At 40.3% G+C, this 14,841-nt stretch overlaps 1 protein-coding gene across 1 annotated transcript in view; it reads right to left on the bottom strand.

Moving 5' to 3' along the window:
- The window catches only part of LOC115439277 (adhesion G protein-coupled receptor A1-like), a 36,020-nt gene that overhangs the window by 10,249 nt on the left and 10,930 nt on the right, over positions 1-14,841 (bottom strand). The window contains exon 4 of the mRNA XM_030163096.1: positions 515-642. Coding sequence (XP_030018956.1) covers positions 515-642 — 128 coding nt within the window. The remainder of the gene's footprint in view (positions 1-514; positions 643-14,841) is intronic.

The raw sequence follows: 14,841 nt of genomic DNA, 5'->3' as shown, positions 1-14,841 counted from the left end.
TAATTTGATTCATTTTTGTTTGTGTTATTGATCATTTTGTTAATTTGATTGGTTATTTTGCCAGTTTTTTTTATGTAATTCATTAATTCGTTTGTGTTATTGGTTATTTTTGGGAAAGTTTTTTTGCTGTTTTATTGCTTATTTGATTCATTCTTGTTCAAGTTATTCCATATTTTGTTCAGTCTCACCAATATTGTTGCTTTTTTGTTTAATTTCCGTTAGTGCTAGTGATTATTTTTATTGTTACTTTTCAGATCTAAGCTAACAGAGCGATAATGTAAACTATCAGCTGAGGTTGATTATATTAACAGACTGAGTTACTATTTGAAGGATGAATCTTTAACATACATTTGTAAATACATTTAATTTTTACATTTAATTTAATTTTGTTAATACATTTTTTAACGTTCATGTGTCGGCTTCAGTTGGATTAATTCCTGAATACCGTAGTACATACAGTATAATCCTTTCTAACAGGTCGTAGGTTTGGTTCCAGACGGTCGGCGGTTCTCACCTGTGATGGACGATGTAGGTCATGATGGACACGAGCAGACAGAGCAGCATGACGGCGGTGCAGGCGTAAACCACCGGATGCAGGTAATCCCCGGGATACGGCGGGAAAGACAGGACACGCTTCAGATCCTGCAGAAAGTTGGGATACATGTCTGAGAACGAGCTGACGAATGAGACCGACGAGCAAAGCCAGAGGCATTTGAAGAACCCACAGGCGTGCATCATTAAAAAAAAAAAAAAAAACAGTTTTTAGTAGATGAAAAAAACCAACACAAACGGTTTAAAACTGGTTAAATGTTGCCAAAGTTCTTACAAAACTGTCCAGATGGTGCTGTACTGATCTCCACCAACTCACTCCTGATTTGCACATTTTTCTGCCTACATTGTTCGCTTTCATAAAGGACAAGTTTGCCCTGAAACTCCTCTCTGGCTTGGACTCAAGTTGAAGACAACACACACAGGGCAGGGTGTATTCAAATGTGAACCGGATTATAGAGACGATGCATTCACTGCCACATGGACACACCAAGAATTTAAAATAAAACCATGAAAGCAGCAACAAAAAGGATTACAGCTTCGATTGGACCGAGAAACTGACCCGAAAATATGAAGGATGATGTCAGACAGGTATATTTTTATTTTCCAGTCATATAAAACACAATCTGTACAAACCAGAGTCACTGAAACAAACACTATCATGAGTGAAATGACAATAATTGTACATTTTCTGCAGTTAAATGTAGATTTACAGTGGGTTTTTTTTTTTTTTTCGGTGGAGGTTTGGAAAAGGTACATATATATAAGTGTGTATGTGTGTGTGTGGTCTGGTTTTTACATCCCTACTTCTGCTCACTGAATTTCATCCTCAGGGGGAGGGGGAGGGGGAGGGGGGAGGGGGAGGGGGAGGGGGAGGGGGAGGGGGAGGGGGGGGGCAACCAACCGATGTAAATCCCATCAGGTTGTCAGTTTTCTTCCACCTGTATCCTGCATCACTGACACCAACGTTCACCTGAACTGAACTGTCAACAGACTCAGAATTCACAAACGTCCCCATGCACTGGGGTGGGGGGGGGGGTAAACATGACAAATTAATGGGGCCCAGCATTTGGGGAGGGGGGGTCCAGTAGATACAGGTTAGAAGTTGTGAAAATTTCATGTAAAATCTGCTGAATAATAGAGGAATACAACCTGGAGCTGGACGTTGAACGTATGTGAAGTTTCACACCAGCGTTAGTTATGGACCACACCCCCACCTACATAACAGACAAAAAAAACATAACACCCCCCCTCTGTTTTTTGACAAATCACGCCCGTGTGTATGTATATATGTGTGTGTATGTGTATATATGTATGTATGTATATGTGTGTGTATGTGTATATATGTGTATATGTATGTGTGTATCTATGTATATATGTGTGTGTGTGTTTGTATGTATGTATATATGTATGTGTATATATGATTGTATGTATGTATATATGTATGTGTATATATGATTGTATGTATGTATATATGTGTGTGTATGTGTATATACAGTATGTGTGTATGTATATATGTGTGTGTGTATGTATGTGTATATATGCGTATGTGTATATATATATATATATATATATATATATATGTATGTGTGTGTGTAAGTGTATATATGTATGTGTACATGTTTATGTGTATGTGTATATATGTATGCATATATGTGTGTGTGTATATATGTATGTGTGTGTAAATATACACACATTAGGTCTGTCAAAATTGATACATTAATGCAGATGAATCCATCCTCCTGATTAATCTAATTAATTAATCTGATCTGATTAAAAAATCTAATCATCTGACATTAATAATCCGAGGATAACAGTTCTAAAGGGACAACACTGATAGTCGTAGTTTATTATTACATTAGGATTTTATTTCTAAATATAAAATCCTACTGTAATAATCAGTGTAATTAAATGATCATAAACAGAAAAATTCCGTCCTAATCGTTACCGTTATTGTTTTACCACCAGCCCTATTTTCTCGTATCTTAAATAAACCTGGTCATCTGTGACCCTGAACGCATCACGTCCACCCTGCTTCGTCAGTGTTCTGTATGTCGGACATTAACCCAGCCGTCTTCAGACCGTTTTTTTTTTTTTTTTTTTTTTTCGCTCTCCATGACCACATGAAGCCTGGAGAATCGCTGCTGGACGCTGGAATGTGCTGCCTGTTTCCGAAGCCCTGCACAATTACCCAGCATGCCCCGGTACGAGCGCATTAATGAAATGTTCTGACATGGCATCAAGAGTCCGAAACAGACACCGAGACCAGCCACTGGAAGGACTGAGCGCAGAAGAATGGACGCAATACTGAAGAGGACGCAGAAATATGAGAAAAAACAACAAATACAAGGTGTGAAACAAACGACTGGATGGAAAAGACAATTCAGACAAAAGAAACCAGATGGAAACCATGCAACATGATCAAAACAACAAAAAACACATGCAACAAGACACAAAATAATTAAAATATGTAACAAGATGAAAAAAACAAAGTAACAAGTTGCAACAAGAGGAAAATATAAGAATAAAACGACATAAAAGACAAAAAGTCTGTAACAGGAAATGAAATGAAAGCACGATAAAAATAATAATAAAGATACAACACAATGCAAAATATGGAAAATTCTGCAAAAAGATGAAAGCAACAGAAAAGACGGAGCAACAAAAATGACAGAAAAGTTGCAACAAGATGAAAACTAAAGCAACGTAATAAAACGAAAACAACATAAGACGACAAAAGTAACCTACAAGATGAAAAAGATGAAAATACAGTAAAAGACGCAAAAACCAACGTGACGTAACACGACAAAAACAACACGTAATAAACAACGCAACGAGATAGAAACAAGTTTACAACGATGTAAAAGATGCAACAAAATGAAAATGACCTAAAATCTACCAGTTAACCAAGAAAGACAGAAGAACTGCTTTACCTGCGTTTGTTTGTGGACGGTAACGTCGACTGAGAAAACACAAAACAAACAAACAAACTGAGGAGGGACAGACCAGCATGTGTGAAGAAAGAATGAAGAAAAAAGAGTGGAAGGGTTACACGGAGGTTCAAGGCTGAGCAAGATGAGGTGAGGAAAGTGATCGCACCAAATAGTGTCGTATGTCACCCCAGTTCTTCTGGAGTCTGGTGTGACGTCCACATTGACCTTTAACGTATTCGCCAACACCATCTGATCACTGGTCATTTTACACTCAGACCTCCAGTTGAAATAAGCCCCGCCCACAGAGCGTTCAGACGTGGAACTGGGTTCAACTGTGGAAGGAAGTCGATCACATGAAGATCTGCCAGCAAGTGACTGAAGTCAGCCTTTGATCCAGTAAGAACGGGCAACAGAAGAAGAGCCCAGAGGGAGCAGACCTCCACCAGGACAGACCTGCCCCCCCACCACCACCAGGACAGACCTGCCCCCCCCACCTCCACCAGGACAGACCTGCCCCCCCCCACCTCCACCAGGACAGACCTGCCCCCCCACCACCACCAGGACAGACCTGCCCCCCCACCTCCACCAGGACAGACCTGCCCCCCCACCACCTCCACCAGGACAGACCTGCCCCCCCACCACCTCCACCAGGACAGACCTGCCCCCCCACCTCCACCAGGACAGACCTGCCCCCCCCCACCACCAGGACAGACCTGCCCCCCCACCACCTCCACCAGGACAGACCTGCCCCCCCCACCTCCACCAGGACAGACCTGCCCCCCCACCACCTCCACCAGGACAGACCTGCCCCCCCACCTCCACCAGGACAGACCTGCCCCCCCCACCTCCACCAGGACAGACCTGCCCCCCCCACCACCACCAGGACAGACCTGCCCCCCCACCATCAGGATAGACCTGCCCCCCCCCCCACCACCAGGACAGACCTGCCCCCCCACCACCACCAGGACAGACCTGCCCCCCCCCATCACCACCAGGACAGACCTGCCCCCCCACCTCCACCAGGACAGACCTGCCCCCCCCACCACCACCAGGACAGACCTGCCCCCCCACCACCAGGATAGACCTGCCCCCCCACCTCCACCAGGACAGACCTGCCCCCCCACCACCAGGATAGACCTGCCCCCCCACCTCCACCAGGACAGACCTGCCCCCCCACCACCAGGATAGACCTGCCCCCCCACCACCACCAGGACAGACCTGCCCCCCCACCTCCACCAGGACAGACCTGCCCCCCCACCACCAGGATAGACCTGCCCCCCCCACCTCCACCAGGACAGACCTGCCCCCCCACCACCTCCACCAGGACAGACCTGCCCCCCCCCCCACCAGGACAGACCTGCCCCCCACCACCACCAGGACAGACCTGCCCCCCCCACCACCTCCACCAGGACAGACCTGCCCCCCCCCCCACCTCCACCAGGACAGACCTGCCCCCCCCCACCACCACCAAAATTTAATCATTTCTTCCTTGTGCCAGTATCAGCACTTCCTGAAATTCTCATGAAAATCCATCCATAACTTTTTTAGTTATCCTGCTAACAAACACACACAAACAAACACAAACACACACAAACAAACACACACAAACAAACACACACAAACAAACACACAAACAAACAAACACACACACAAACACACACACACACACAAACAAACACACAAACAAACACACAAACACACACACAAACAAACACACACAAACAAACACACACACAAACAAACACACACAAACAAACACACAAACAAACACACACACAAACAAACACACACAAACAAACACACACACAAACAAACACACACAAACAAACACACACACAAACAAACACACACAAACAAACACACACACAAACAAACACACACAAACAAACACACACACAAACAAACACACACACAAACAACACACACAAACAAACACACAAACAAACACACACACAAACACACACAAACACACAAACAAACACACAAACACACACAGTGATCCCAGTCCCTCCTGGCAGATGTAATAAAAATGAGAATTTTTGGAGCTGAGACATTTATCAGACCTTTAAACAAAATCCAAACTTTTGTCATGTCATTTTGTTTATGATATATTTTTGTATCACATTTGATACATTGGGTGTTTGTATAAAGTACCGTATTTACCTGCAGTATCACATCTGATACGCACATATTTAAGACAATTTAACAGAACTATAAAGAATCTGTTCAAAACTAACTGCACTGGTTCAGGACATGAGGGTCTGTATGAACGACTGAAAACAGGAACGACTGAAAACAGGAACGACTGAAAACAGGAACGACTGAAAACAGGAACGACTGAAAACAAGAACGACTGAAAACAGGAACGACTGAAAACAGGAACGACTGAAAACAAGAACGACTGAAAACAGGAACGACTGAAAACAAGAACGACTGAAAACAGGAACGACTGAAAACAGGAACGACTGAAAACAGGAACGACTGAAAACAAGAACGACTGAAAACAGGAACGACTGAAAACAGGAACGACTGAAAACAGGAACGACTGAAAACAGGAACGACTGAAAACAAGAACGACTGAAAACAGGAACGACTGAAAACAGGAACGACTGAAAACAGGAACGACTGAACCTTCTGGACAAACACCAGAGTGGAAACAGTCTGAGGAGCAGACCTCAGTCTGTGCTCCTGCTCCTCCTCCTCCTCTTCTTCCTCCTCCTCTTCCTCTTCTTCCTCTTCCTCCTCTTCCTCCTCCTCTTCTTCCTCCTCCTCCTCTTCCTCCTCCTTCTCCTCTTCTTCCTCCTCCTCTTCCTCCTCCTCTTCTTCCCCCTCCTCCTCCTCCTTTTCCTCCTCCTCCTCCTCTTCCTCCTCCTTCTCCTTCTCCTCTTCCTCCTCCTCCTCCTCCTCTTCTTCCTCCTCCTCCTCCTTCACCTCCTCCTCCTCTTCCTCCTCCTCCTCCTCTCTGTAGTGGTAGTGCTTGCTGAACTGCTCTGACATCACAGTCTTAAAATAACTCGGTGCACATCATTAAACATGTAAAACATGGAAACAGGGATTTCACAGCCTCAGAAACATGAAATCAGATCAACCATCCACACAATCTGACCTCAGACACCGATGCATTCAGACAAGAGCCTTTCCTCTGATGGAAGCTGCAGCAGCATTCATCTGCCCTGGAATTAAACACAACTGCAACAAACACACGTTTATCATGTTTATGTTTATGTTTATGCATTTGGCAGACGCTTTTTTCCAAAGCGACTTACAGGGGAAAACCAATTAAATCACTCAATCAATCAAATTTTTTTTATATAGCGCCAGATCGCAACAAAAAACTTACCTCCTGACACTTTATATATAGAGTTGGTCCAAACCAGACTCTAAGCCCATTTACAGAAACCCAACAGAATCCTCCAGGAGCAAACACTGGTGACTGGTGACAGTGGAAGGAAAAACTACCTTTAACAGCAGAAACCTGGAGCAGACGCATATTGTCCATGAATCTGTGGAATTCACAGGAAACACCTCCCTGAGACCAGAGAAAAGCCACACATTTGTTTTTGCTGCGTTTCTTGAGATTCCTTACATTTAGACAACTGTTTTGGTTTTTACTTTCTATAAACTGACAAAAATCAGCCATCATCCTCTTATTAACCCTTAACGTTTTGCATTTCACACATTCATTCCAAGGACCAGATCAGACCCTTTGGTGAGCCGGACTGGACCGAGGTTATTACCGTTAACGAAAACTAACAAAATGACGAAAACTAGAACTGAAAAAACCTTTTTGTTAACTGAAATAAATAAAAACTACAATTAAAAGAAAAAAACAATAACTAACTGAAACTGTACTGTGTGTTTACAAAACTAAAACATAAAAATTATGGATAAAATTCCCTTCATTTTCATCTTTGTCAATGTCGGAATGATATGAAAGTGATTTATTTCGCTTAAGCAATTTTAGCTAGCGGCACCATACGACACTTAACAGTTCGTCACTTGTGTTCACTTGTGGTTTCCAGTCGTCTTCTGGTCCAAACTCTACCTGGAAACATGGAGACTAAAGTTGGGAGAAAGCAGCAGAGTCCTTTTCTGGGATTTATTTGAATACGACGACAGAGAAGAAGAGAAAAGACACGACTGAACTAAAACTAAACTAAAACTAAACTAAAACTACCCAGATAGCAAAATCATTATGGCTCAAATTCGGCCCAAAACTGGTTTTCCATTTTGTCATAGTTCTGGGTGGATGTATGGGCCCTAAATGGCCCAAATTAGGCCAGCCAAACTCAAACCATTAGGGAGCCAACTTTCACCCAGAAGGAATTGGGGACTTCCAAAACAGCCATAATTGTCCCAGAAAAGCCTCAAATCCACACAATCCAGCCAAAAAGTATCCAAAACTGACCCAAAGACAGGCCAAAAGAAGGCCAACGTCCACCCAAAACTAGAAATGTGGACTTCCAAAACATAGTCATAAGTGTCCCAGAAGAGCCCCAAATCCAGAATCCAACCAAAAAGCCAACAGCTAAAACTGACCCAAAGACAGGCCATAATGCTGCTCCTACCCCCCCGCTCTAAAATAAGACATGCATTTAGAAAAAAGAAAACAAATAAAAACTAACAAACCTGCTGTCAAAACAAATTCAAACTAACTGAATCAGAGAAAAAAAGTCAAACTAAATAAAACTAAACTAGAACGAAAAATCCAAAACTATAGAGGGTCTGCACATACGCCCCCCACCCCCCAGGCCACGCCCCTCTCAGTCAGTCAGACTGTCTTAAACCAACCTGCTCAACATGACGGAGTATAGCAGTAAACACAGCCAGAGCAAAGGACCATGGGAAATCTGAAATTAAATGAAGGACAGTTGGACTGGACATGGATCTGTACGAGCGACCAAAGAACAAGTGGTCCATGAACACTGACATGTGGACCCACATGGAGGATCCAGACCTGATCCAGGGGGGAGGGGGTCAGCGCTATTTGGACCTGAAACTAATATACAAGGTTTCATCAGGACTGACAACCAGGGTCCAAAACTAGGACCAGAACCAGCTGATCCAAAGGATCCAAAACTAGGGCCCAGAACCAGCTGATCCAAAGGGTCCAAAACTAGGACCAGAACCAGCTGATCCAAAGGATCCAAAACTAGGGCCCAGAACCAGCTGATCCAAAGGGTCCAAAACTAGGACCAGAACCAGCTGATCCAAAGGCTCCAAAACTAGGGCCCAGAACCAGCTGATCCAAAGGCTCCAAAACTAGGGCCCAGAACCAGCTGATCCAAAGGGTTCAAAACTAGGGCCCAGAACCAGCTGATCCAAAGGGTCCAAAACTAGGGTCCAGAACCAGCTGATCCAAAGGCTCCAAAACTAGGGCCCAGAACCAGCTGATCCAAAGGATCCAAAACTAGGACCAGAACCAGCTGATCCAAAGGTCATTTCCAGTCCAGCGTGGACTGACCCCAGTGAATATACACATGATCTACTGGGACTGAGCAGATTTACTGAGTCCAGTTCAGATCCAGTCCTTTATCCAACACAGATACTACTGCTGTGGACCAGCAGGGCCCCACTGGATTCTGGGAAATTAGCAGATTTACACCACCTGGTTTAAATGAACACATTATTCTGATAATATTATGGTTTTACTGTCAGAATATGACGACTTTAATCTCATAATCGAATGACATTTTTGTTAAATTGAGTTTTTTTATAACTACGACTTTATTCTCATAACATTGTGATTCTTTTTGTATTCGACTTTATTCTCATAAAATTACAGGTTTTATCTCCATATTTTATGACTTTATTCTGGTAGTGCCCAGTGTTTTTCTTTTCTTCTGTGGTCCTAATACTCTGTCATAGTTTTATTCTCCAGTTCCTCCGTATTTGAATAAAAATCAGACCAGTGGCCCTGTATCTTACCGGCCAAATGAAAAGCTTTGGGAAATGTGTCCAGATCCATTTATTCTCCCCCAGTTCTGTGTATTTATTCTATTACAGAAATAGTCCATGTTTTGCTCATATTCCAATCAGATCTGTAAAAAATTCCAATTCACACTTGATATCATTGATACTGATTTATTGCATCCATCCACTTCCTATCTGTTAAAATGGGAACATTATTAAAGTCGCACCAAATCCAGAATCAGATCTGGATCCAAATAATTTTAATCCCTTGTGTTGCCATCATCATACAGAAGCGGTATACCAAGTTTGAAGTCAATCAGAACTGGAGTTTGGGAGAAAAAGACGATTGAAAGTTTTGTAACGGACGACAGACGATAATAGCTTATGTTCTGTCGGCCGTAAGCTAACTAGGTTAGCCTCAGTTTCAGTTAGTTTACTAATCATGTAGGAGCACAAGGTTCACAATCACAAAATGAGACAAAAACCATGAAAGATCTGATCATGAAACCAAGAGCTGCACTAAGAAGGACCGTTAGCCAGAACAATCGGTCATTTCAGGTCTGATTGGACCCAAAAATACAGCATCAGTGAATGTTAGCTGACCCCAAACAGGACCCACAGATCTGGGTTTGGTTTCCTGGATTTGTGGATCCATGTCCTTCTGTGTTCTTTGTCTTTCAGTGTCTGTAAACGATAGCTCCCACTGCTTTAAGAACCTGAAAAGACAATCAGTCTCACAACAGCTCTGCCCCATTTTTGATGATTTTGAAATATTGTTCTTCAGTTTAGACAGTACTGAAGCCATCGCTGTCACTCATCTTCCTCTTTCTTCCTCTCAGTGGGCGGAGCCACAGTGACTTCCACCAGCGCTGACATCACCTGCAGACCCTCTATTATAACCTCAGTGTGAAGACCTGATGTCCCCCCCCACCCCACCCCCCAAACTAAATAAAACTAAACTACAATAAAAAATCCAAAACTATTATAACCTCAGTGTGAAGACTTGACCCCCCCGACCCCCTCCCCCCCCCCCCCCCACCCCCACCCCCAGAATATCTGCAGAACTCCGGCCTCAGATTCACCGATCAGGAGCTAAGTGGTCTCCGTCTTTACGACAGCGTCAACTCTCCTTTCCTCTGTGTTCTCAGGCTTTGTATTTTGGAGACGCTGTCACATCTTCATCTTCATCGTCATCTTCCTCTTCGTCTCTCTCTCTTCTCTCTCTCTCTCTCTCTCTCTCTCTCTCTCTCTCTCTCTCTCTCTCTCTCTCTCTCTCTCTGCTCTCGCTCGGCTGAACAAACCCGTCTATTAGACCCAGCGTGACTGATTTAAATCCTTCGCAGATCCGTTCAGATGAAAAACTACAGCAGCACACATCCCAGTGCAGGCCGCGGTGCATTCACTGCCCACGGTTTTACAGGGAAAAACCAGCATCAAAGACCAAATATCAGTGTTTTACGGCTTTTCGCCGCCTTCATTATTCACTGCAGTGTTTCCTCTGGGACAGTTTTAGCTCCAGACGGGAAGGCTTTGATAAATGATTGAAGTATTTATACATTTTTCACTAGATTGACATTAAATTATTCCTTGTTTCTCTCTTTAATATCTTTATTTAACTCATAAAGACCCAGGACTACTTCAGCAGCAGTTCCCAATTCTACTATATTTAACCTGTCTTAAGTGTTTTATCCCCATTTTTTGTAATTTTATCCTCTTTATTTGGAGTTTTTCAGTGTAAATCATGTATTTTCTTATATTTAATTCACTGATCATGCTGATATTCATTAAAGCTCAGAGTAAATTCAAAGGTTATGTTATCAAAACTAACTCTAACCCTAATAGAATTCAACATGTCCACATACTTTTGTCCATATAGTGTATATTTTGTCACAGAATAAATATTGTAAATTGTTAAAAAAAAACAACATTTTAATCATTAAAAAAAAGCACTAATAAGATTGTTTTCAGACTTTTTTTTTCATTCTTTGCTAGCGAGGATGCGCTAAACTAGCTAATGTTAGCTAGCGTTTAGCTTTGAGTAAATGAACGATATAGACAAAACTATTGGGACACATCATGGCTATAACTGTAAGATATCCTGTTCATGAGTCGAGGTAAAAACATCAATATTTCCTTAAAATATAATGGGAAATTAGTTTTAAAAAATCATCCATGAGCCATTTTGGAAGCAAAGATAACAATTTAAACCAAACTAAGCAATGCAATGATATTTATCCCATAATATAAAACTATATTCTGACATCAGTCATTATTGTTTTGTACACTGTAAAAAAAAAACAGCCAAAAACGTTATTATTCCGGCAGCAGGGGTGCCGAAAAAATACTGTTAAATAACAGAAAATAACCATCTCATAAAAATACAGTAATTTTCCATAATTAAAATAAATTTTTTTGCCCTAACTTTACATGAGATTTTTATTTTATTTTTTTTACTTTTTAATGTTTAATAAAGAATATTTTCATGTATTAAAACAATCAAATTACCTATAAATATATATGTAAATAATTTTCAGTGAGACTCAGTTGTCCAATCCACTGATAAAAACTGTATTTGGACAGTTTATCAGTGCTTATACATGTTCTACATTCACAAAAATACTTTTATTCAACAGTTTTGTTGTGAAACCTCCTGTAATTACACAAGATATTTGTCAATTAACAAACAAGTCTGGTTCAACTGACAGAACAAATACTTCTGTTATGGTTAATTTTCAGTAATTTTATCTCGTTTTATTTATTTATTTATTTATTTATTTATTATTTTTATTTATTTATTTTTTTACACTATTAAACTTTAAATTAACAGTTTAACCTCACAAATAGAAAAGAAGTATTTGTGAAATTACGATACATTTGCAAATGTATTATAACTGTATTTTTCTGTGAAAAAAGAAAAAAATTCTTTAAAAAAATATAAATTTTCTGGTTATTCACAGTTACAGTTTTTTCATGTTATTTTACATTTGACATGTAAAATCACAGTCTGTTTTTGTCATTTCATCAATATTTTCCTGTATCTTAAAAATACAGGAAAAATCTGTAAAATAAACGGTAAAAATTCTGTTAAATTACAGATTTTTTTTTACAGTGTATCCCAGACCCCTGCTAGAAAAGAAACACCTGAAGTCAACGTGTCCACATACTTTTGTCCACATAGTTTATATGTGTTGTTATGGAATGGAACCCAGTGGTGTTCTGTTCTTCCAGTGACTGCTTTGGCACATTACAGTCTAACAAACGCTCACATATGGAAAAGATGCAAAAAAAAAAAAAAAAAAAGCCTGAGGTGTTTGTGTAAAACAGGAAGTGGGTTATCGAGGATTATCACAGTAAAGGTCAGAGGACGATTCTGAGGTTTAAGTGGAAACTGAAGGAAGCACAAGGTTCACTGGAGCTGGAAAATGCAGTAAAAGATGCAAAACCAAAGCATACATATGGATTTAGCTTTTATTTTTGTTCATTTTCTTATAATATTTATTTATTTATTTATTTATTTATTTTCATTCCAAATATGGAAATGGTACAAGCTTCCTGATTGCTACTAATGACTTCTTTGCACAAAATTATATAGAAATGCAAATTCAAGAAGGCAAAAAATAATAATACATATAAAAAAACAGTCGGAACCATCTCTGAGGCATTTTGGAAACAAAGAAAACACTTTCAACCAAACTAACCAATGCAATGATATTTATCCCAATAGAGTTGAACTTTAATCATGCGCTTGTTTTTTGAGTGACAACATGATGCGTTCAGGTGTAATAAGACAGAAAATTAAATAAGTTTAACACTTTTCAGACGTAAAATCAGTGTTTTTGTGCCGTAAAAATCTAATTAGGTTTTTTCCTAGTATAATTAAGGACAATTATACAGTTTTCATGAAATGTTTTCTGGCTCCGTGAACTTAAAAATTCTACCTTTGCTAAAATTATACACCACCTGTGACCGAAGAGACACGTTCACAGTTACTATTTTACAAGAGAAAAACAGGCTGCATTCTGAACAGACTTCAAATAGTCACCAGAATAATCTCAATTTTGCAATTTTACAAAATTAATTGCATTAATTTAATATATTTTCCTGAGCTTGGCTTCAAGTTTGTCAAATTACAATAATAATTCCAGCCTGAGCAGTTGGATAGTCACAAAAACTGCAGATATATGGAGATTTTATGTGATTTTATGGCAGAAATAGACAAAAATCAACACAATCTCTGTTTTTTTTGGTGAATATTGGGAACCAGCAGCACTGAACACAACTAGATACTGATGAAAACATGCAGCACCAATGAATTTTAGCATTTTGTGCAGGTTTGAATCCCTGACTTCATCTATAATCTGCTCGAGTCGACTAAAATCCCAAATCACACAGGTTATAATCACAATAATCAGGTCTTCACTGGACCCTGCGGCCCTAAAACCGTTTCCCAAAGCCAACATAATAACAGCAGCTCCATACGATAACACGTGATATCTAATTATAACAGTTTAAGTGCTTTTGTGTGATTTTTTTTTGTGTTTTCGTGACTAAAACTGCAGATGCAGAGACAGAACTGAGGATAAAACATGGATTCATGGCGTCTCCATCTCACATTTGTTACTTTGGGGGAACCGCCCCTTTAATCATCTGGTTGATGATGTCACTGATGACATCACTATCATTGTGAGTGTCTTCATCAGAGGTGGAAACATAGTCTATGAGAGTGTTTAGTTTTTACATTTACATTTCAGTAGTGTCATCATTTTGTGTTATTATTAGTCATGTTCGATACCACGGATTTCTTTTCTGATCCGATACCGAGTAAAATTCAGGCTGATATCGACGATACCGGTCCGATACCGATACTTTGTACAAACATACTTAATATCAGAAAAACATTTTTTTAAAAGTAGTGTATTTCAAATCATGACTTTATAAAGAATACAAGACATGAGAGTAATTACTGTTTAATTAATAAGAACTCTTATAAAAATGAAGACTTTCATATTAATCGTCTACTCGGCGGTTTGGAGCTAAAAGAGTTCCACACACGAGTCCTGTTCTGTTCTGCCTTTGTTTTTGTTTTTTCACAGACTGAGTCAGAGTTATCTGACTGAGAAGCGTGACGCAGTACACACTTACCCAGGCGGAAGAAGAAGTAGTTCCAAAAAAAAATCGCGCATCATTTCGACAAATTCGCAGTAGTTTAGCTGTTTCTGATCTACGCTACCTCAAATGACTGAAGTATCAAAAGGATCGATATTTTGATTTGTGAACAGGGATGTAACCATATGAAAACTTCATATCACGGTTATTGTGACCAAAATTATCACGGTTATCATTATTATCACAGTATTTTTATTTCCACCAAGAAGGTTATGTTTTTGCCAGGGTTTGTTTGTTGGTTTGTTTGTTTGTTTGTTTGTTTGTTTGTTAGCAAGATAAC

This window comes from Sphaeramia orbicularis, chromosome 19, assembly GCF_902148855.1.
Source record: "Sphaeramia orbicularis chromosome 19, fSphaOr1.1, whole genome shotgun sequence".
NCBI lineage: Eukaryota > Metazoa > Chordata > Actinopteri > Kurtiformes > Apogonidae > Sphaeramia > Sphaeramia orbicularis.
This window is presented reverse-complemented; position numbering and strand designations above follow the sequence as displayed.